The sequence below is a fragment of the Mastomys coucha genome, unplaced genomic scaffold (genome assembly GCF_008632895.1).
Source record: "Mastomys coucha isolate ucsf_1 unplaced genomic scaffold, UCSF_Mcou_1 pScaffold8, whole genome shotgun sequence".
NCBI lineage: Eukaryota > Metazoa > Chordata > Mammalia > Rodentia > Muridae > Mastomys > Mastomys coucha.
In genome coordinates, this window is record NW_022196914.1 from 74,808,793 (window position 1) to 74,831,561 (window position 22,769).

The window sequence follows — 22,769 nt, forward strand, 5'->3', positions numbered from 1 at the left end:
TTAACTTGTGACATATTCTATTTACAATGAGTTGCCTGGGATATTAACCTATTGCAGTTAAAAGGCATCCATATTATGAATCCTCAAAAAGACAACACCTACTCTCAAATCACTAAACAGTTTTGTTTTTTTTTTTTTTTTTAAAGACAGAGATCCACTTTAAACAAAAACAAACATTTGAAGACCTGACATCCAACTGCGCTCTTCAATTTAGAATGGTATTGTTAGTTTATAAATCCACACAGACTTTTTACAATGTCTCAATTTCCAAGATGTTGCTGTTATTATTATGTTTATAGAAGTATAACCATGTTTGCTATGAATGATTAATGTGAATTTCTTAGAAATGAAAATAACATTCTTTGAAAATTTGTTCAGAAATATGGATATGAAGGGCTAAGGATATAGCTTAGCTGGTGAAGTTCTTGCCTAGATGTCTCCTATGTTAATTCCCAGAACTGAATAAAACCAGATATGGGAAGCAAACACCTGTAATTTTATCACTTTGGTGTGGAGGAAGAAGGTTTGAAAAGTTAAAGTAATGCCTCACTACATAGAGAACTTAATGTCAGTCTGGTACTACATGCCTCTCAATCTTGAGAAAACGAAAAAAGGAAGAAATATTCAGAGTACACTTGGTATCAGCAAGATCTGAAATATAAACAAAACACTGGAGGGAGCTCTGACTGATCTGAAGTCTCCCAACTGTTGGTAAAGTTCTGGTCATCACTGTGGTGCTTTGCCAGGACTCCTTTATGATCACAACTATATACATTCCTGTAATAGATTCCCCTTGTAAGAAAAGAAAAATCTTATATTGGTTGGCTATACTACTACCAAAACCAAATGATAATTTTGTATTGCTACTCCTTTTCAAAGTGCATATAAATTCTCAGTTGGTAGTTAAATAAACTACCCTCAGAAGTGCCAATATAAATATGACCAAGAGATCTGATTTTTCAATAAGTACAATGACTTAGTTCAGAATAAGAATAGCACAAACAAACAAACAATCAAAACAAATAACAAAAAAACCCCTCCATTTCTGGTAAAGATGACAGATTTTTCATTATTATTTAGAAATACATGTAAGTTACATGGTAAAAAGAGTAACAAGCGATCTTCTCTCAGATTGGTGTGTCAGTTTCCTTCTCCTTCATCTATAGTTTATAGTTCTTTCTAGGTTATATTGCTACCAGATCTTAATCTTCCTGTCTTTTTTTAGGACCCAACACATCCTTTATCATTACCAGATTTATCTTCCTATTACTTATTTCCAAAACTCAGTGCCAGTTCAAACACCTCAGTCTTTCCTGTCTACACAGTGGCTTCCACCTCCTCACCATTTAAGTTTTTGTATAGTGTCATCAGAACTGTTTCTCAGACTTCTTAATTATCGCCTTATAACCAACTTGTCAAATCATACTTGTTTCTATGAACAGACAAGCTGTATGTAATTTCCCATCATCTCTTAGCATGTGAACATGTGGATGTCCACCCCAACCATATCTCACGGCTCACTTTGAGTACCAATCTTTTCCATAAACTCTCATACCCTATTCTCCAGCTGTATGTCTTTCAATCTTTATATTTCTACTTTTACTTTTATAATCTATTTCCTCAATTCTCAACTGGTAAGGTTCCAAGTTGGTAATGATAAAGAAGCTTGTTTCTAAGAAATTTACCTAACAAATACATACATAGCAATTATAAATAGGGAAAAACGAATGAAAGAACAAAAGCAGAAATAACTAGAAAGAATCCTTCCACCCCCAAGGAACTATATTGGAAAATAGTTCACAGTTTTCCCCCTAAGAATTCTATAGTTTGGACACATAGGAACATGGAAAAATCAAGCAGAAAGGTATAGCTTGTCAACACAAGAAATCTGTGTTGAGGATTTTTGTAGGGATCATAAAGGAATTCCAGAAAAGCACCACAGTGGTCTTATTTCTTGCTGAAGACAAAAGTTTTTAGGGCTGTTGGAGAAGCAGTTGGACAGGCTAGAGTGAAATTTGTAAAGGGAAGAATCTATAGAGAAGTGAAGTTCTGCTCCGTCCATGAATTGGGAAGGCTGGGGAAGACTCAACAGGTTTCAGCAGCTCTCCACTTCAGGCTAAAACAAGTCAGGACTCACTAAGCATCTTGTGCTCTCCACTGGAACGTCAGAAAGACTATGCCTTTTAACCAGAAGCACCAAATTTCAGGACTAAGTCATATCCCAACTAAGCAAGAAAAAGAAATCAATCCTGTACCAGTTCCAGGTGATGTAGTAGTCCTGTGACGGTCTACCAGAACAAAACTCTACACAGTTGCTACCCTTAGTTCAAGAAGAGTAAGGATCAGAGGATTAATATATTACTGACACTTCACAATGTAAGTAGATTTGATTATAAATCAATGACTAATGTTTAAAGGGTTAAGTAGCATATCAGGAAGTCATCATTCATTAAAAGATCTACATGAGATTCTTCACTTCAGAATTATACATAAAAACTCCAACTGAAAACCCCCAAGGTGCTGCTCTAGTAGTAAAACAGATGAATCTTATAAATCCAATGTTGTGCAAAAACACCAGTCACAAAACACATAAAGGATTCTCTCTTTTAAGATTTAGTTATTATGTATATAGCATTCAGCCTGCATATATGCCTATGAGCCAGAAGAGGGCACCAGATTTCATTATAGATGGTTATGAGCCACCATGTAGTTGCCGGGAACTGCACTCAGAACCTCTGAGCCATCTCTCCAGCCTTCAAAGAATTCTCTTTAATAAAATAAAAAATCAAGCAAAATACTTGTTAAGATATTGGCCATGTTGTTTCTCAATGTGGCTATATAAGAAATATCTACGGTATTTTTTTTTTTAATTTTAAAGAGCTATTTTTGTTCACATTTAGAATTTATAAATATTTTAGAATTTATAAATATATAGAAATTAAGTTGTCACAAATATCTAGGAACTCCTGACTTAATAGAGTTATTACTCCATAAAAGATATCTGCAAAACCTTCTTACACTGAGAATTCTTATTAAATGACCTCTTGACAAGCAAAGAATGCTAAGTGTGGTTTGAATGAGAGATGTTCCCATAGACTCATGTATTTGAACCTGTGGTCACCAGCTGGTGCCACTGTCTGGGGAGACTATGGAACCTTCAGGAGGTAGAGCCTTGCTGGAGAAAGCAGGATATTGGGGGCAGGTTTTGAGGGCTTATGGCTTCATTCTACCCTGTGTTATCCTATTGGCTTCCTCTCTGAGGATGAAAATGCCATTACCAAGCTTCCTGATCCTGCAACTCATGCCAATGAATTTGACCAAAAGGTACATATATGCACTGAAAAGAAATATGCAACAAATCAAATATACACTAAAAAGAAAAATCCACAAGGATACATTTGATATTAACTGAGTTCTCTTCTGTGGAGAGAGAGAGCATGTGCCCAATAGTAGAGAGAGATGAACAGCCGATCATTTCATGTGTCCAGATTCCTTCCACCTACGAATACAAGCACTCATTTACTTGCTCATAAAATCAATAAGGGGAAGGGGGCAATAACTTACTGAAGAATTTATAAACTGAGCCAAGAGATTCAAACACATTCTAAAGGTGACTACAGATAAACAGTGCTGGGGAAAGGATGGCACAGACAATTTCCTCCTGATAAGCAAAAGGCCTAACTACAAATTTAAGAATCATGTCCACATTAAGTGGTTATTATAGCTTAAAGATCAAGCATACTATGTGGATAATTAGACAATGAGAGAATTAGCAATATCAAAACTCATGAACACTTCTGCTAAAATTAGATGGCTTTCCATGTCCATCTGACACAAAACAAAATACTTGCTGCTTGTAGAAATGAAATGATAGGTTGATATTTCTCTAACAAGACAGCTCAGTAGGTAAAGGATGCTTGTTGCCAAACCTGATGACCTGAACACACACACATACACATGCACACACAATAAATAAAGAAGAAATATGTGAGTTTAATAACCAGTAAGCTGTACTAAGAAACGACAAGGAATGGTTCATTCTGGTCCCCCACTGTGGTATCCTATTGGATTAAGGAGATTTATACTGAATAAATCTTCAGCCAAACTTGAAATGATTTTTGCATTTTATAATATTGTCCAAGTTTACATAAAGCTAAACCTTTTACCTCTGAGTTCTAACATTTAAGTGACACCAGTAATTAAAAGAGCATAAGCAGCTTGCACTTCAGGTACAAAATGTCAATATAGTATTTAAAACTGTGAATTTTAAAATCTTAAAAACAAAGATCAAGGCATACGTTAGAAAGTGGTCTTTCAATTTTTTAATAATAGAACAAATAGGTAACAATGATATTTATTCACTATATTTTAAACCAAAATTATGTTCATTAGCCACAAAACCAACTTCCCTAACAAGGCCTCATATCTGCGTCCGATAAAACATCAAAAATACTTAGGATCAAGCTTCTACCACAGTGCTGACACAGTAACTTCAGAACTAACTGCTTTATCTGTTAGCATGGCCCCACTCTAGGGATCTTGGTCTTTTCTGTTTGTGTGTTTAAAAGGTCAGAAAAGAACCTCTAAATACAAAGAAAGATTCTTTCTAGGTACAAAGGCCATGCTTCTTGTGCATTTAACTGTAATACTTCTTCACCATTGAGACTAGGTCTTTGTTTTTTGGGTTTTTGTTTTGTTTTGTTTTGTTTTTTGCTTTTTGTTTTTTTTTTTCAAGACAGGATTTCTCTGTATAGCCCTGGCTGTCCTGGAACTCACTCTGTAGAGCATGCTGGCCTCAAACTCAGAAATCCGCCTTCTTCTGTCTCCCAAGTGTTGGGATTAAAGGCCTGTGCCACTACTGCCCGGCTGAGATTAGGTTTTTGTTATATCCTCCATGCTATTCCATCTATATCGTAGGTAAAATCTACTATGGAAAAAATCATCAAGCTTAGATCACCCACATGAGGAAATGTTGGGTCTTTGAAAAAAGATTTATTTTACGTGTATGATCTATAGTCATTTCTTTCAGTATACTGAAATGGTCTGTAAGTACCAAAAATTTACTGAACAAATACCTTCTTCTTCTTGTTAAATAAAGTAGCCCTCTCAATAAAAAGAAAATTATAAGATGAAGATGTGGATGAGTCAGAGAATATTTGCCTAGGTTTTAAATATTTTTCTTACATTCTACATGCTAATATTAGCTATATTATGATAAAATAAAATATAAGTAAACTGAGAACCCAAATTAAGGTGAAGTCATTCATTTATTTGAGATGCAAAATTTTAAGATTTATTTTTATTATTTTAAATATTGTGTGTGTGTGTGTGTGTGTGTGTGTGTGTGTGTGTGTGCAGGTATAGGTACATGAATGCAGGTGCCTGCAAAAGCCAGAGGTCTCAGACTGCCGTGGAGCTGTAGTTAAAGATGGTGTGATCCATTCAGTGTAATTGCTGGGAATCAAACTTGGATTTTCGTGAAGAGTTCTTAACCACTAAGCAATCAATCTCTCCTGCCAAAGATGTATATCTTGTAAATAATAAACTTTTAACTAAATGTATAAGCTGCACCTTCCAATTCCAACAATTGCAATAAGGTTTGAAGTATGCCACAAAAGGAGCCAAAATTCAGTATATTTAAGCAATAATTTTATGTACTATCTTTTTCTATTCTTAAGAAGCAAAACACTGAAAATCTTTGAGTCTGATATCAACAAATGTGACAGTTCTTGTGTTAGTAAAATACTTATTTAGTCATAGCCTTTTCATACTATATTTTTGAGTTGGTGCTTATTTTTAGTACTATAACAAAATAATGTTTTTTTAAAAATATTTAAGATGCAAAACAACTTCCGACAAAATAACTGTAGAAAACTTCCTTGTTTTAAAAACGTTTTACTTTGAACAAACTGTATTTTGAAAAAAGTTTTACCTCCAATATGTAATTTTCAATCTACATATTAAGTGATCAGTATTTAAGAATGTCTGATTTTCTAGAAGCAATGCTATGATGATGACTGGGTGAATATGTCTGCAAGCATCACAAAGTGAGATTTATTCACTTAACCCACTGATAAGGCTTAAGACACAAAACATGGTATCTGGCCTATCTAACAAAAAGTCTCCTGGATACAGAAAAAAAAGAAGATATCTTCTAAAATTTACTCTATGCTATAAAAATTAATTTATAATTTATCATTTATAACTTTAATCACAAGGTCTCACACAAGATCTCAGGAAATTGTAAGTTTTCTTCAAGCTAACTGATTTCTCTTCTTTTTTTTTTTTCCGTGACAGGTTTCTCTATGTAGCCCTGGCTGTCCTGGAACTCACTCTGGAGACCAGGCTGGCCTCGAACTCAGAAATCCGCCTGCCTCTGCCTCCCAGGCGCTGATATTAAAGGCATGCGCCACCACCGCCCCGGCTGCTAACTGATTTCTAATTTGAGTTATCCAGGAGAGGGGAAGAGGGAGGAACACTGAGCCTGGCTGATCAGTTCAGCCAGTTCTAGGCTAGCCAGAGCTACACAGGGAGAACTTGTCTCAAAAACAAACAAAACCAACAAAAAAAAAAAAAAAAAAAAAAAAAAAAAAAACACACACACACACACAGAAACAAAAACAAGGTAGTGCCAATGAATTACTGATGTCACTCCCAACAGTCATATTTGAATGCCATATATTGATGCTTATCTCAACATATCCAGAATATAACTTCTGCAAGTTTATTGTTCTAAGCTACATATATATGAAAATATCTATAAATATATAAAGGAATATATATAATTCTATGTTTTTCAGTTATAGTGAAACCTAGCTCTACTAAAAAGAATATTTACAAGCACATTAGCTATAGAAAAATTAGTGTTTTCTTTAAAAAAAGAAAAAAGTCAGTATTTTCATTAGGAAATCTGAAAACAATACGCAAAGTACTCACGTTGATGCCCAACCCATCAAAGGATTTTCCCATCTCTCTCTGGTATCAAACTCCATCTTCCATTTCTTTGTGTTGTTTACTCCAGACTGCATGTTATTGCGAGCAGGAACAAAGATCCTGACCTTTCTGGTTTTGATGTGCTCTTCTGGAACACCAGTTAAAGTAGTGATATCCTAAAGAAAAACAAGAAAAGATATTTGAATATTTACATATCACCTGATGCTCTTTTCTCACTTTCTAGCTCCATATTCTGGTTTTCTGATTGTTTATAAATTGGGATAATCTTTCTGGCTCACTTCGCTACTCCCCTGATATTTTACTGCATAAATTTTTATTGTGCTATCTGTAAATACTAAATTTGAAAACTGGTGTTGGGGTACAGTGAAAAGGGAGCCATAAAAATTGCCTCTCTCCTTTGTACAGACTGAACCCAAGGCCTTGTGCATTCCAAGCAAGTGCATGTCCACTGCTATTCCTTTCCTTTATTTTCTGGATAGAATCTCCTGTATCCAATAGTTAAAGATAACTCTAAACTTCTACTTCTAATCCTTCCACCTCTTTGGGCCAGTACAGTAATATCTGAAGAGCTTGTAATCAATACGTTCTTCCTTTGGAAAGCTGATGTTATAGAAGCACAGAAGGCCATAAGGGAAAGTTGTTGTCTCCCAGCCAAAAAAATGGAGTCTGCCTGTAGGTGAGAATTTGGCATTGCCTCCTCCTTTAAGAGTTAATCTCACAGGCTGCAGATCACCTGACCAAAGCACCATCCCTCAGGGAAGCGAGTTCACCTGAAATCATTCTAAAGTGATAGAAGGAATAATTAGTGCTTATTAGAGAAAATGTACTTTTCCATCTCAGAATTCCAACTCGCTAATGTAGTCCCAATGAGGAGCCACCACAAAGTTCAGAGTAAGAACTCAGGGAGGTCTAACTTTTCATTATTCTCTTCTGTTTCTTTCTTTCAGAAGGTTGCCAGAACCTAGGTTTGCTTTCTTTGGTGACTTTTTAAATTAATTACATAATAATAAAAACTACCACTACCACTACTACTACTACTACTACTACTACTACTACTATTATTATTATTATTATTATTATTATTATTATTATTATCATCATCATCATCATTTTGGTTTTGAGACAGGGTTCTCATTATTATTATTATTTTATTTATTTATTTTTTTTTGGTTTTTCGAGACAGGGTTCTCTATGTAGCCCTGGCTGTCCACAAAGATCCTCTTGACTCTGCCTCCCTGAGTGCTGGGAATAAAGACATGTGGAAGTACTTTGGAACTTTGAGTCTTTTTTAAAGCTCCTATCCTTGCCAAGTGGCTGCTTATCCATCATGTGGCTGATCTCCAGGCAGCCGTAATTCAAATGACATGGCTTTTTCTCTCCTCTGTATCCCTCCTCCAGACAACTATAGCTTGCTGCCCTGTGGTTTCCCTTTTAAACTCAAACTTAAACTGTCCCTGAGATTCCTTTATTTTTAGAATGATTTTATTTATTATATATAAGTACACTGTAAATGTCTTCAGACACCCCAGAAGAGAGGATCAGTTCTCATTAAGGATAGTTGTGAGCCATCATGTGGTTGCTGGGATTTGAACTCAGGACCTTCAGAAAAGCAGTTAAGAGAGTGTTCTTTAACCTCTGAGCCATCCCTCCAGCACCGTCCCTGAGATTCTTAAACTCTTTCGTTAATGAAGCAACCTAAAGGGGATTGCAATATCTCTGTTAAATTTGGTAATTTTTAATTGCCAGGTTTGACTTAAAATAAGACATTACCTTTACTTATTTTTGAGGCTGTGTTTGCTTAGGATTTACAAAGCCTGTGTTTAATCCCTAGCATGGCACCATGGCACAACACACACACACATCTTTGTTTTTTTGAGGTGCTGGGAATTGCACTCAGGGCTTCACGTGTAGTAGGCAAGCACTCTATTACTAAGGTATAGTCCCAGCCCTAGAGGAAGTCAAATCTCCTGGAGCTGGAATTACAGGAAGGTATGAACCACATGTGATGCTAGGAAATGAACAGGTCCCCTAGAAGAACAGTTCTCACTTCTAACTGATGAGCCGTCTTTCTAGCCCCTAGATTAAGACCATATTTCCTTGTTATAGTTGCAGCAATGTATAAACACTCATTATAAGCATGCTATAACATTAATGGGCAGGCATCTTCTCCAAATCCCACATCTTCTATTCTGTGCCAAATTTATAATGAATGAAACTATGCTATGCGGCTTTTGTTCAACTGTATTAAAGAAAACATTCAATTAATTTGTTACCTCCAGAAAATGAGATTATAGAAAATATTTTTCTATACTTTTATACTGTGATGCATACATGGCAAATAAAACCAATAAAGCTTACACTTATATCTGAACTCATAACTATTGATGTTTCATGTCTCCTTAATTCTCACAATTACTAACATATGCCCCAATTTAAAGCTGATATTCAACAAGAAGTTTCTGAATACTGAAGCCCTTGCGAGTTGCCCAGAGAGTCACTGGTTCTGCCTCCAGAAGATGGAAGCGCCTGCAGCCCAGCTGAATTGCTACAGGACAGACAATAAAACAGCCTGCCAGCTCCTGTCCTCAGATACCCAATGGCCACAAAAGCTCAAAAATTCCAAGTCTCTGCAGATAGATGACTCTCCTTCTGGACAATCTTAATTCTCACACTTGTAGAACGCACTGACACTGTTGTTGTCACTATGCAAACAGCATCAGCTAGTGACAAGATCCTGTTCTCTAAGGTACACTGCAATAGGCTAATGCTCCCACTCCAAGATTCCAGTCAAACACTAACTGGAAAGATCTGTGAGCCCCCTACGCTGAGTATCTTCAATGATTTCCTTTCTCCTTCAATTCATGCTGAGCTACCTGTCACTTACCTTTTGCAAACAAGCAAATAAAACACCTGTAAATTAAACTGCTGAATTAATGGAATTCTCTGTGGGTTTCTACTTTTGTACTAAAATACTGACCACCTGTGATCTTTCTAAAACCCTACTTTTATAAAAGAAATGACTGGAAGATGTCAATATTGTCTTCTATTGCTTTTTGATTCAAAATATTTTAAATCCAGAAAATTAAGTCATGTAAGATGTAAGACTCCATCAAGATAGAACCAAAGAACTTCAACTCACTAGTTAAGAATATCTCTTAAGTCCTAGTAAATCATAATAATACACAATCAATACACAGATTTGCTAAATTTTAAAACTTCTTTCTTTTAAACAACTGGGTTAAAAGTGAAACTTCTATTATTAAAAAATAATTATCCTAATGATGCTAAATGATACAATATTAGCTTTCTATATAAAAACTGATTCGGTTATCATCTGTCCCCAGTTATCGTGTGTAACTTCAACTTTCTTTCTTTTTAACAAAGGAAGTAAGGAACAAGCAATGGGAAGTTGGTGTCAAAATGCAGAAAAACCTCCCAGCAAGCTTCTTGCAACCACCCAGGACTTAGAGTCTTGCTGGCCACTCTCTTTTCAATACCAGAATTTCACACATTTCAATGACTATTATGACTTCAAAGAATCAAATTTTCATCATTGTCCGTCATCTGCCGGCTGATTTGTATAAAGGAGTTCTTCAGCATGCACTCCAAACAAAAGCCTCCTTCCTTCCATGGCTATATATCAAGTTTAAAAGTTCTGTTTGTGACACTTGTGTCTCTGGTAAATTGGGGTGACACTGAAGAAGTGCAGCTGCTCTGCAGGAGCCTTCTTTTTTTTTGGCAGCATTTCACTTAAATAAAAACTGAATAATTAGCTTCTGCCTTGATTAAACTACAAAATTGCCACTAGCCTTAGCAATTGCTTCCGGTTGAGCCACCCACTCACCCTTATCAGTTCACACCTTACTAGAAAGAGAAACAATTATATAATTTTACTTTTCTGGATGAAGTTTCACTAGAAATCTTGCTGCATCCAAAGAAGTCCAAATGTTTACCAGGTTCTTTAGTAATTATAATTAGTTCAGTAACAGCATTAGCACGGGTTGAAACTAGAAAGTTCATAGTGTAACCATTAGAAGATTAAGTGACAATACTTCCAGAGACTTGAACTATTGCAAAATATTAAAGACCAATTAAGTTTATAGTAGAGCTAAAACTGACCTAAAATTTGATGACTGTTAATATTTTACAATCATGAAAGATTTCAAATCATGTTTTTCTTTTTTAATTTACTTATTTTTATTTTATATGTGTTGGTGTTTTGCCTGCATATATGTGTGTGTGAGGGTGTCAGAGCTCCTGGAACTGGAGTTACAGACAGTTGTGATCTACATCTGGAAGAGTAGCCAGCACTCTTAATGCTAAGCCATTTCTCCAGCCCCCTCAAGTCATGACTTTCAATCATAAAAGTTTAAACAAAATTTAGATTTACAATAATAACTTCCTTTTATAATATTTGTCCATAATTTCAACACTAGGGAAGAAGAGGCAAGAAGATTGTGAATTCTGGGTCGGCCTGAGCCACATAGCATGAAAATGTCAAAAAAAAAAAAAACAAACCTGTTAAACAGACAAACCAAAAAACCTTCTTTTTAGTAACCAAAAGAAACTTAGACCAAAAAAACTCATTACAGATTTAGTAAGCAATTACAAAATAGAATTTACAGGACACATAATGCCACCTACTTACTTACTCTGGAAGAATTAAAAAAAAAGTGGTCAAAGGAATTCAGATATAATCACAAATGTTCAAGTAAATTTGGATGGTGAAAATAAATGCAGTTCTTATTTGCTTACTCAACCAACAAACTGGTGAGGAACTTAAAGCAGGCCGGTAAATAGTGGCTGTGACACCTCATGATTTCCATGTTGGGCACCACCATCCACCATCCCAGCTCCATAGCTAGAGCTGTGTACTAAGTGTAGGACGACATCATGCAAACAACACTACACATTACACAGAGCACAAAACAAGAACGAGGGAACCTTTCCACACTAAAGATATGTTTGTTATTCTTAGGTCCTTCCTTCTGAGAGAAAAAAGCAATTGCTATAGCAATAGGTACATCAAAATTGGTTTGAATCCCAACTTTCAGCCACGGGCAAATCTCTTTTGTTTCATATCCATAAATCAACTTACTTATATAAGCCAAAGATTAGATAATGTATATACAGTGCTTACCTTAAACAAGAACAAAAGTTGCTACTCAGCATCAATGTGTTATATAGTGGACACAATGCTCTAGTGTGGACATCGACTCTATTCTCAAGAAAAATACTGGATTTTTTTTTTTTTTTTTAAGAACAGGGTGAACAAATAATGAAACTGGTGTCAATATACAGAACAATATCTAGTCTTCCTTGAAAATTGTGAGTTAGTAATTCTTTACTGAGTCAGCAGTTTTGCTTCAAGTCTAGAAAATCTAAATACCTTCCCCTTCTCTTTGTAAGGATTAGATACTCTATACATCTGCTTGAGGTCAATCAGTCATCCTGTTTTTTTTTTCAAATTGACTGGACCTAAAACAGGCATAAGTAAATAGTTTATATTCATAGTAATATTCTCACTCATATAAATTGAAAAAAATAATGTCTTAAATATGTAGCCACATTTGTAAAGGCCTAGGACATCCATGGAAATGAAGGAATAATGCATAATCTACCTTTATTTCAGTTCAAAGACGCTTGTATGCAAAGTTAACTATATTAAAGGCTTCAAAGGACATATAATAAAACTTTATTCCTAAGTGTAAGAAATCTACAATCTCTCTATATATATGTAAGACAAGGGATAAGGACAACAAAATAATAATACTTCAGATATGCTATTGGTTAAGAGTAAGGAACTGTAAGTCTGAAAAGTCTGGAGGAACCCAAATCTTACCATTTGTGATCTGAAGAGCACTCACAAATGAGTCACTTCAGCTCTGTGTTAGTTTCCCCCTTTAAGATGTACACAACAGAACTCATCCTCACTGTTTTAGAAGAATTAAGTCAAAACAAGTAACGCATGATAGCTGCCAGAGCGACCAAAGACAGAGATCTTTAAAAAAATTATTTTGTAGGATTTAGGTGTATGAATGTTTTGCCTGAATATATATATGTACTGTGTGTGTGTGTGTGTGTGTGTGTGTGTGTGTGTGTGTGTGTGTGTTGCCTGCAGTGGGCAGAAGAGGGCATGAGATCCCTTAGAACTGGAGTTATGAATTCCTGTGACTCACCATGTGGGTGCTGGAGATCGAGTCTAGATTTTCTACAAGAGCAATGAATGCTCTACATTGCTCCCTAAAAGGAAGATCCTATTTGATTTTAAAGAAAGGAAGGTGTTAGAAAATGCTGGACCAAGGAGGGAGACAGAAGATTATTCTTCCAGGATACTCATTCTTAACAAAATACTAGTAGCTGGGCCTTTAAACTCGGCTCTTGGGAGGCAGAGGCAGGTGCATCTTGAGTTAAAAAACAGCCTGGTCTACGGAGTTAGTTCTAGAATAGCAAAAGCTACTTAGTGAGACTCAGTCAACAAACAAACCAATAAATAATAAAGCTACCAAAACATCAACATTAACCAGAAATTTTAAACAATTTATCAATATGTATAATGCCCTACCAATCAATGACTTTCTTACTTGCATTACTTACCACTAAGTACCCATATTCTTACCTATTTTACTAATAAAGTTTTGGATTAAATACTTCGAAATAACATAGCATCATTTCCCCACACAGATACTCAGTCTTCATATTTTTTGTTTTAATGACCTTATAACAATTTATTCAGTTACTATGGCACAATTTCTTGCAGTAAGTTGTTTATTAGTGCTTTTTATGCATGTTGTACTATAATGAAAATGTCAGTAATGAAATTATTTTTCCCTGAGATTTATTTTTAATTAGTGTTTCTCTGTGTGTCTGTGCAAATGATTATGGGTACCCTATGAGGCCAGAGGCATCAGAGCGATTCCTGGGAAACACAGTTACATGTGGTTTGTAAGCCACCTACATGGGTACTAGGACTTGAACTTAGGACTGCTTTAAAAGCAGCTAGTGCTCTTAACTGGTGAGCGATCTCTGCAGACCCACCAGTAACTTAATTCTGTTTGTTTGTTTGTGTTTGTTGAGACAGGGTTTCTCTGTGTAGCCCTGGCTGTCCTAGAAATCACTCTGTAGACTAGGCTGGCCTTGAACTTAAAGATCCAGCTCCCTCTGCTTCTTGAATGCTGGGATTAAAAGTTACCCCACTACCAATTAGCAGTAATTTAATTTTTAAGGTTATCCATGAAGAAACAGTTAACTGTGATAAAAGTGATCAGAATTTCTACAGTTTCTGACATATTATCTATTTACAAATAGGAGGTAAAATCCCAAACTGCTAGTCAGCAATGTAACAGCAGATCAATTTTCCAGTTCTACTTTCCCCACTGAGACAGTCTCACTATATAACCCTGGGAGCCTGAAACTCACTTGTAGACTAGGCTGGCCTCAATTAGAGGTCTTCTGCCTCTGCTTCCCAGTTCAGGGATTAAAGGCATATGCCAACCATCCCTGGCTGTCTTTTATCCTCTACTATTATCATTATCATTATCATTATCATTATTATTATTATTATTATTATTATTATTATTATTACTATTGGTGTAGGCTAGGAAGTATATGAATAGAGTAATACTCTCTATTCAATCATTTTTTTCCTCAGCCACTTTCAATGTCCCAAAGTTTAATTAACAGAACAGGGAAGCTACCCTGAGCTGAACTCAACACTCTGGGGTCTTTTATCCTCTTAAGGCAGAAAATAGACATACATCAATTAGCTTGACTTTAGTGCATGTTCTTCAATTCAAACTACAAGGAGAAAAGGAGATTGACTTTGTTTCTTGGTTTAAGATTTTGTCTTCCTTTCTATAACCCAATTAATGGCAAGTTCATGATTCACTTTCTCAGTGCAGACAACACTAGTGTGTCCCACATGACCACTATGAGTTTAATTTTTTGATATATCTAAAAACAAAAAAAATAACAAAAGAGGTAGGGAGAGCTCACTGAGTTGCAGGCCAGCCAGGGCCACATACTGAGACCCTATCACAGTCAAACAAACTCCAACTGATCACTCCTTTGTAAGAGCTACTATAAGAAGAAACAAGAATACAAAGAAAAACTAAGCTGCTCAAAACTATAATTCTGGAACATTATACATATATTCAATAACTTCATTACTGATGGGAATCACAAACATTTTCAGTTTTTATTTTGTGGCGTTACATATTAGACAGTCTTGGTTTAGAGCTGGAAGTAATAGCACAGTAAGAAGTCACTCCCTAACCTCCTCCAGTCTCCAAGGGAAAACTCTGAGCTACCTCATAAGACCCAAGATGCGCACTGCAGGCATCCTGTCCTAAGCCAACCCAGAGTCTATGAAGAATCTAAACAAACACATGCTGTTAACTTCCAGCTCAAGAGCATTAGTTCGATCCCCTCCTTTTCATTCAATCACACGTCTATACACCTGCCCATTTATGAACCTCTCCATTTCCCCCGGTCCTTGATTGTTTCTGAAGCCTCCTGTGTCACATAAAATTTTGGCTAAATACTTTGTGATGTTTTTCTCTTATCCATCTGTCTCGTTATTGGATGCCAGCCATGAACACTTTGATGAATCAAGATGTTGCTTTTCTTCCTCTACAGTAGTAGATAATTAGACATGGCACCACAAATTAAGTCTACCAACAAGTTATTTTATAACAAAATGCTGCAATATAAAAATAAGCTTTCCATCTATGTAAATCAGGAAAATCTATTGGAAGATTCTGATATACTTGAAAAAAATATTTGTTATCTATTAACTTAGGGAAAGCTGAAAGTCAAGTTGTTTAAAATTTTCATGCTTTCTGAGTATGGTGGCCCATCCACATGCCTTTAATCTCAGTCCTCAGGAGCATGCAGATCTCCACAAGTTTGAAGCCAGCCGCCGTGGGGTGGGGGTGAGGGTCCCAAATGCCATGGAACTTGCTATGTAGATCAAGCTGGCCTCAAACTCACAGAGATGTACCTGACACTACCTTCTAAAGTGATGGGACTAAAGACATGTATTATTATACCTAGCTTTTCTTTTCAAAAAAGATTTATTTTTATTTTATTTGTGCATTTGCCTACACATTTGTATGTGCATCCTGTGCATGCTGGTGCCTGTGGAAGCCAGCTTGTAAGATCCTTTGGAGTTTCAGACAGTTGTAAACTACCATGTAGGTATTGACAACCAAACCAGGTCCTCTACAAAAGCAACAAGTGATCCTAAGTGCCAAGTCAATTCTCTAGCCACATGAATGTTATTTTAATAGTTATACAATATAAATTTAGTAATGATAAAACTTTTAATAATTAAAATGTCATATTTCTTTGCTTAATTTCAATGTTCCAGAAAGTCAATCAACTATCCTAAGATACCTTGTAATATTTTAAGAACTATAATATTTTTTTAAAAAGGCTATAAGAGCCTTGGAATTATATGATATTATATTAAAATAATTTGTTACTTCTAAATCTAACAGTACTTTTTTTATTCCTTGGTAATAAGAGGCAGGCCTATACATAATATATTCTGAATGAAAGCAGAAAACATGGCAGTAGAAAATTACATATAAACACTGAATACATTTATCAGACCAAATGAGAGTACATAAACTTAAAAAAGTTGAGCGATGGTTTGAGCAATAAATTAAATCAGAAAATACTTAATAAAAATATTTATTAGGCAAACTGGGTACCAGTAGTCCCAACTACTAGGGGAGGCAAAGACAGAAAGATCCCATAAGCATGTGCGTTTACAATGTAGTCCAGGCAACCTAGTAGTACCTCATATCACACACACACACACACAGATACACAGATACACATAGATACACACAGACACACACAGACACACACACACAGGATTGGGGGTAGGGAGATAGCTCAGCTGGTTAAACGCTTGCTATTCAGTCATTAAAGCCCCAGGATGACCCCCAGAACATATGTAAAACAAGCTGGGTATAGAGCTGGGAAGGCAGAGACGGGTAGATTTCTGGGGTTCATTGGCTGCCAGTTTAGGCAACTAATAAAACAAAGGTCAGTGAGGGACACACCCATCCCAAAAAACTGGGGGTGTAGAAGATACCTGAGGAATGGTCTCCAAAGTAGTTTTCTAGCTTCGCATATGTATGAACAGGGACAAATGCAGTATGTATATACCCAGTATGTATATCACACACACACACACACACACACACACACACACACACACGAGAGAGAGAGAGAAAAAGAGAGAGAGAGAAGAGAGAGAGAGAGAGAGAGAGAGAGAGAGAGAGGTGGCATACAAGTGGAAATACATATGAGGAAGTCCTTTTAAGAATCTAGGCTGCATCTACTCTCTGTTGTCTCAACTCATATTTAGTTCATTCTCATAGTTAGCCAACTGCACCTGTCATTATCATTATGGGGATCACGAGGTAATATGTACTTGGTGTCCACATGCACACACCCACACCTTCACTACTGTATTATGATCAGAGTATTCTTTTCATAACTTGCTGATACAAGAAAATACCTTTTCTTTTAGGATGGTAGGTTGATTTCCAAGTGTTGTTTCTTCCATAAACTATGAACAAAATACAACCTCTACCATTTAGGTGGATTTTTCCCTTTTGTCTTTGATTTTCTTCTTTTTTTAAATGTGAAGTAAGAGTAAAAAGATGTTTGCAAAATAACCAGTCTAAAATCTGGCTACAATATTATGATTTCCTTTCCTCTACTGATGGCAGAGGCCTTTAGTAAGAAAAAAAATGTAATTTACTGAGAGAAAGAAAATCATGCAAAAATTTTATACTGTAACTTTTATGTAACACAGAGCTTTAGTGAGGACATGAAGACCCAGCGACAGAGCAGCAGGTTTACAGCCTGCATGGCTGTGACTGTGAAGCGATGTAGCAGAGCAAGAGCACAGGATGTGGTAAATCAACTGTTCAGACTCCCCACCCGACCTTCCATCTTTGGAAATAAGGATGCACTTGTACTCTAAGCACAAAGGATGGCAGCTCTCACATAAAAGCCCTACAATTTGCATCAGGCAAAGGTTAGATCCTTTCTATGCTTTATAACCTGCTCTAAGAGTCATGGCAGGGGAGGAAAATTAAAGGGACTTTTCTGCTTCTGCCATTTTTGTAAAATAACCAATACACTTGTCATATTTGAGGCTTGAATGAATTGAACTCATTAAAAAATTTACCTTTATTATCTTTTTAAGGTATGTAGGCACATTCTTTTAATAACCTGCTGATACAAGACAGTATCTTTTCTTTGAGGATAGTAATTGGATTACTGTGCTGGCTAGTTTTATGTCAACTTGATACAAGCTAGAAGCATCAGAGGAGAGAGCCTTGATTGAGAAAATGTTTCTCTAAGATGGGCTACATGCAAGACTGTAAGGCATTTTCTTAGTAACTGATTGATGGGGGAGGACACAGCCCATTGTGGGTAGAGCCACTCCTGGGCTGGTAGTTCTGGGTTCAATAAAAAAAGCAAGCCATTGAGAGCAAGTCAGTAAGCAGCACCCCTCCAAGGCCACTGCATCAGCTCCTGCCTCCAGGATCCTGCCCTATTTGAGTTTCTGTCCTTACTGCTTTTTGATGATGAACCATTACATGGAACAGTGAATGAAATAAAGCCTTTCCTCCTTGAGTTGCTTTTGGTCATAGCATTTCATCATAGCAATAGTAACCCTAACTTAACAATTCCCAAGTGTTGTTTCTTCTGTAATGAATACACAAAATCCTATTCTATTGAGCCTCGTGATTCCATCATTAGGTGTAACTGGCAGAGAAAGGTAATGGGCATAAGCACAACTGAATCTTGGCAAAGCATGTGACTCAATCACTGACTGAGTCTGGCAGGGAAAGGAAGCATAAATAAATCTGTATCTGTAATATGCCACATAGGCAGTTAACATCATCAGCAAACTGCTAAAAGTCTGGTTTAGAAGTAAAGATTCATTAATGAAGCCATGCTGTAGAAGAAGCATCAGTGTGGAGTAATAAAATTCTCCTGCAGCTTTCCTAGAGTCACAGGGATCAGACTTCTGCTCCTGCCAGTTACAATTACTATTTCCCAATACTGGGCAATTTGTGATTCCTGAACAGAGAAAAACTCAAGTCATGGTACTACAGCTGTTTTAGCTTTTTGCTTGAAGGCATATGGACTGTAGGTGTGGGAGGTGATGGACACCTAAGGCAGGATACAGTGGTCTCCCTAAGCACTCCCATACACATAAGAAGAAAAACCCGCAATAAGAAATATATATATATATAAAAAAAAAAACTAGAAGATTTCTAAATATGAAAAATATCAACTTAAAGACCCACAAACCCCAAGTAAAATCATGGTTAAAATGACATATTAGAACAGCTTAATCAAATTTCCAAAGTTTAACAATTAAGACTCTGATCTTCACTATGGTTTTAGCAAGGCTATATGCACATTGCATGTATGGGACAGTGACAAAAAGACTGAACCGAAATAATTTCCTCTAAGGTGAAGAGCTGAATATCACAGCCCACCGGTGATATTCAGCAGAGCACTGGAAGGTTAGGCAAGAAATGTAATTTAAAGCAAACAAACAAACAAACCACATCATTATCTGTTACCAGATCTCATGTTGTACTATATAGAAAACCTTCCAAGATTACCACTAAGAAATCCTGGTTACAGTTAATAAGCAAATTCAGCAAACTGGATGAGTACAAAATCAATACACACACAAAAAAAAAACAGCTATGTTTTATACAGTAACAATGAACAATCTGTACAGAGTTACATAACCCATCATAATGTCTTAATGAAGAAAAAAGACAATTTTTAACAGAAAAGGCAAAAGCTTTGCATACCCAAAATGACAAACATTTTTTTAAAAAAGAAATTAAAGATATAAGAGTAAGTATCCTATAGGAATGGACTGGAAATCTTAATACTATCAACATGATATTCCTACCCAAAGTAATCACAGATTCACTGCAGCCCTACCAAAACCTCATAATAGCCATGGTGATGTATAGCTTTAATTTCAACACTGGGGAGACAGAGACGAGCAGATCCCTGTGAGGCCAGCCTAGACTACATAGCAGGTTCCAGGCCACCAAGGACTACATAGAGACCTCATCTCAAAATAATCAACAAACAAACAAACAAAATTTCAATGACATTTTGACAGAAATAGAAAAATCTATCTCAAACCATATGCATAAATTTTGTTTGAAAACAATTTTAAAAATAACAAAACGCAGGGTTCACTGTAGACTTTTAAATTTACTGTAATATTATGGCAGATAAAACAGTGTGATACTGCAAGGAAGACATAAAAATCAATGAAACGGGGAGTTCAGAATACTGTCTTGGATCCAGAGACAAGAGCCCTGTTACTATGCATGACATGCAGTGGTACAGCCACAGTGGAAACAATTAAGACATTATTTCCAAAGGTAAACATAAAATAATCACATGATCCAGTAATTGTCTTTGGAGTATCTACCAACTAAATAATTCTAACAGTCATCTAAATGTATATGTTCACAGTAGCATTCTTTACAAGAGCCAAAACTTAAAAATAACTCGTGTCTGCCAACAAAAGCATAATGTGACATAATTTCCATAATGGAGTGTTACACAGCCTTTAAAAAGAACAAAATTCTAACACACGCCATAACACAGATGAACCTTGAAAATATGTTAAATGCAATGAGCGACAAAAGACAATCTTCTGTGACTCTGCTTATGACGCTGACCCAATGGACAAATTCATTCATAAGCAGAACAGATTATGAGAGCTAAGAAAGGTCATACAGAGTTACTGGTTAATGAACACAGCATCTATCAGAATGAGGAGGGAAACCATCTCTGAGATGGAAGTTGACAACAACGTCACAATACTGTGATGTACCTGATGCCACTGACTGGTACACTTGAAAATTTGTGTATTGTATATTTCATCACATATTTAAAAGTATGAAAGCAAACTGAAAGCCTTAAAGTAATAAAATAAAGATCTTATATCTAGAATTTCATATGCTACAAAGGGACAGGTAGGGGCTTCTTTAAAATTCCATATTGAAGACCAAAGTCCAAATGTGATGGTACTGAACTGGGACTTTTGCTCAGACGACAATAAGGCATCCGAGGCTTTCTTGTCTTTTGTTTAATGAAGGATATGGCTAGAAGACAGCCTCTAACAATCCAAGAAGAGAACCCTCAATAGAACCCAAACTTGCTGGCACCCTCATCCTAAAATCCAAGCCTTTAGAACTGTGAGAAAACAAATTTCTCTTACTCAAACCACCTAGTCTACGATATGTTGTTACAGCAGACAAGCTAGTTTAAGGTCTTTTAGATTAAAATGTTTTATTTTGTATGTATGAGTGTGCATGCATGAGTGTGCACATGCCACTGTATATGTGTAGTGATCAGAGGACAACTTGCATGTGTTAGTTCTCTCTTTTGACAAAGTGGGTCTTAGGGATCAAACTCATCAGTATTGGTGACAGGTACCTTTACCTATTCAACTATCTTGCTGGTGCCATATAATGTTTTTCAGTAGTAGAGAGTGGGAAGCTCCAGATAATGAGGATCTGAGAGAAGCTGTCTCAATATATCTGCACTAAGATAAACATTAATCGAAGTTCTTCAGACTAATTCAAGTGATTAGGAATGATAAAAATGGTAATTTTATGAGTAAATATTAAGTTTTCTTCTTTGCATGTGTGTCCATGTACATGTGTAGTTATATATAGATATAAGTAAGTGCACATGCATGTACATGCAATATGTGTATGGAGAAAAACCTTGGATTGTTCCTCAGAAGCCATCCAACTTGTTTAGACAGTATCTCTTGAGACCTGAGACTCCTCAATTTGGCATGCCAGCTGTCCTCAAGGATCCTCCTGTCAATGCTTCCCCAGAACTGGGACCATAAACACATGCCATCCCACCAGCTTTTCTTCATATATCTTAGGCATCAGACTCAGGTCCTAATGCTAGCAGACAAACACTATATGAGCTGAGCTATTACCCCAGCCCTACTTTTCTTCTGTGTTAATTTCTTTAAAATTTCAAGTCTTCTTGAAAGTAAAAACAATACTGTGGGGTTAATAGCAGAAGTAAATGTAAAGAGTATACCAATATAACACAGGACTATAGTGATCCATGAAGTGCAATTTAAGATTCCCACCTCGTATATGTTACTACTCTTGTTGCTGTGACCAATTCTTGACTACCACAACTTAAGGAAGTAGCGTTCATTCTGGTTGGCAGTTTAGGGGCACTAGGGTCCATCATGTCAGGAGAGACTGGTGGCGAGAGTGTGTGGTAGACACAGTATGTCTAGAGAGAGTGTGCAGCAGTCATACTGTGTCTATAGAGAGAGTGCAAAAGGAGACAAGTGTTGGTCCTAGGCTCACTGTCGAACTCCCCACTGCCCAATACACAGAGTGCTCTGTCCAAGTGATTCTAAATCCTGTAGACTGCTAGAGTTAATACAGACAACATGGAAACAAAACCCATCACTGTGAATCCTGACATAGCATTCCAATCCTGACCCCTTAATTTCCATTTTCATCTCATAATGCAAGATTCATTCAGTCATCTCCAAAAGTCCCCCAAAGTTTTATAGTTGCAAACTTGCTCAAAAATAAGTGCAGCCCCCAATTCTGAGACAGACTTTTTTTTTATAAAAGAAGTATTTTTATTTTATGTGGAAGTGTGTTTGCCTACATGTATGTAAGTGCATCATTTGTGTGCCTGGTGCCCTTTCAGAGGCAGAAAAACAAACTGGATCTCCTGGAATG

General features: G+C 36.4%; 1 protein-coding gene, 1 long non-coding RNA gene and 1 other non-coding gene across 5 annotated transcripts in view; 1 reads left to right on the plus strand and 2 right to left on the minus strand.

Moving 5' to 3' along the window:
- LOC116083701 overlaps positions 1–22,769 on the plus strand; it is a 200,394-nt gene that overhangs the window by 106,760 nt on the left and 70,865 nt on the right. The window contains exon 7 of one of the 3 annotated variants that reach the window (XR_004115880.1): positions 9,393–9,884. The exons of the other annotated variants lie outside the window; for them this stretch is intronic. This is a non-coding gene — a long non-coding RNA (uncharacterized LOC116083701). Of the gene's footprint in view, positions 1–9,392; positions 9,885–22,769 lie in introns of those variants that run through there. 3 annotated transcript variants of the gene reach the window in all.
- The window catches only part of Ndufs4 (NADH:ubiquinone oxidoreductase subunit S4), a 95,934-nt gene that overhangs the window by 21,392 nt on the left and 51,773 nt on the right, over positions 1–22,769 (minus strand). The window contains exon 3 of the mRNA XM_031360460.1: positions 6,937–7,109. Within this exon, the coding sequence (XP_031216320.1) occupies positions 6,937–7,109 (173 nt within the window). The remainder of the gene's footprint in view (positions 1–6,936; positions 7,110–22,769) is intronic.
- On the minus strand, positions 14,543–14,677 carry LOC116083980. The gene has a single exon (XR_004115964.1). It is a non-coding gene; the product is annotated as a small nucleolar RNA SNORA36 family (small nucleolar RNA).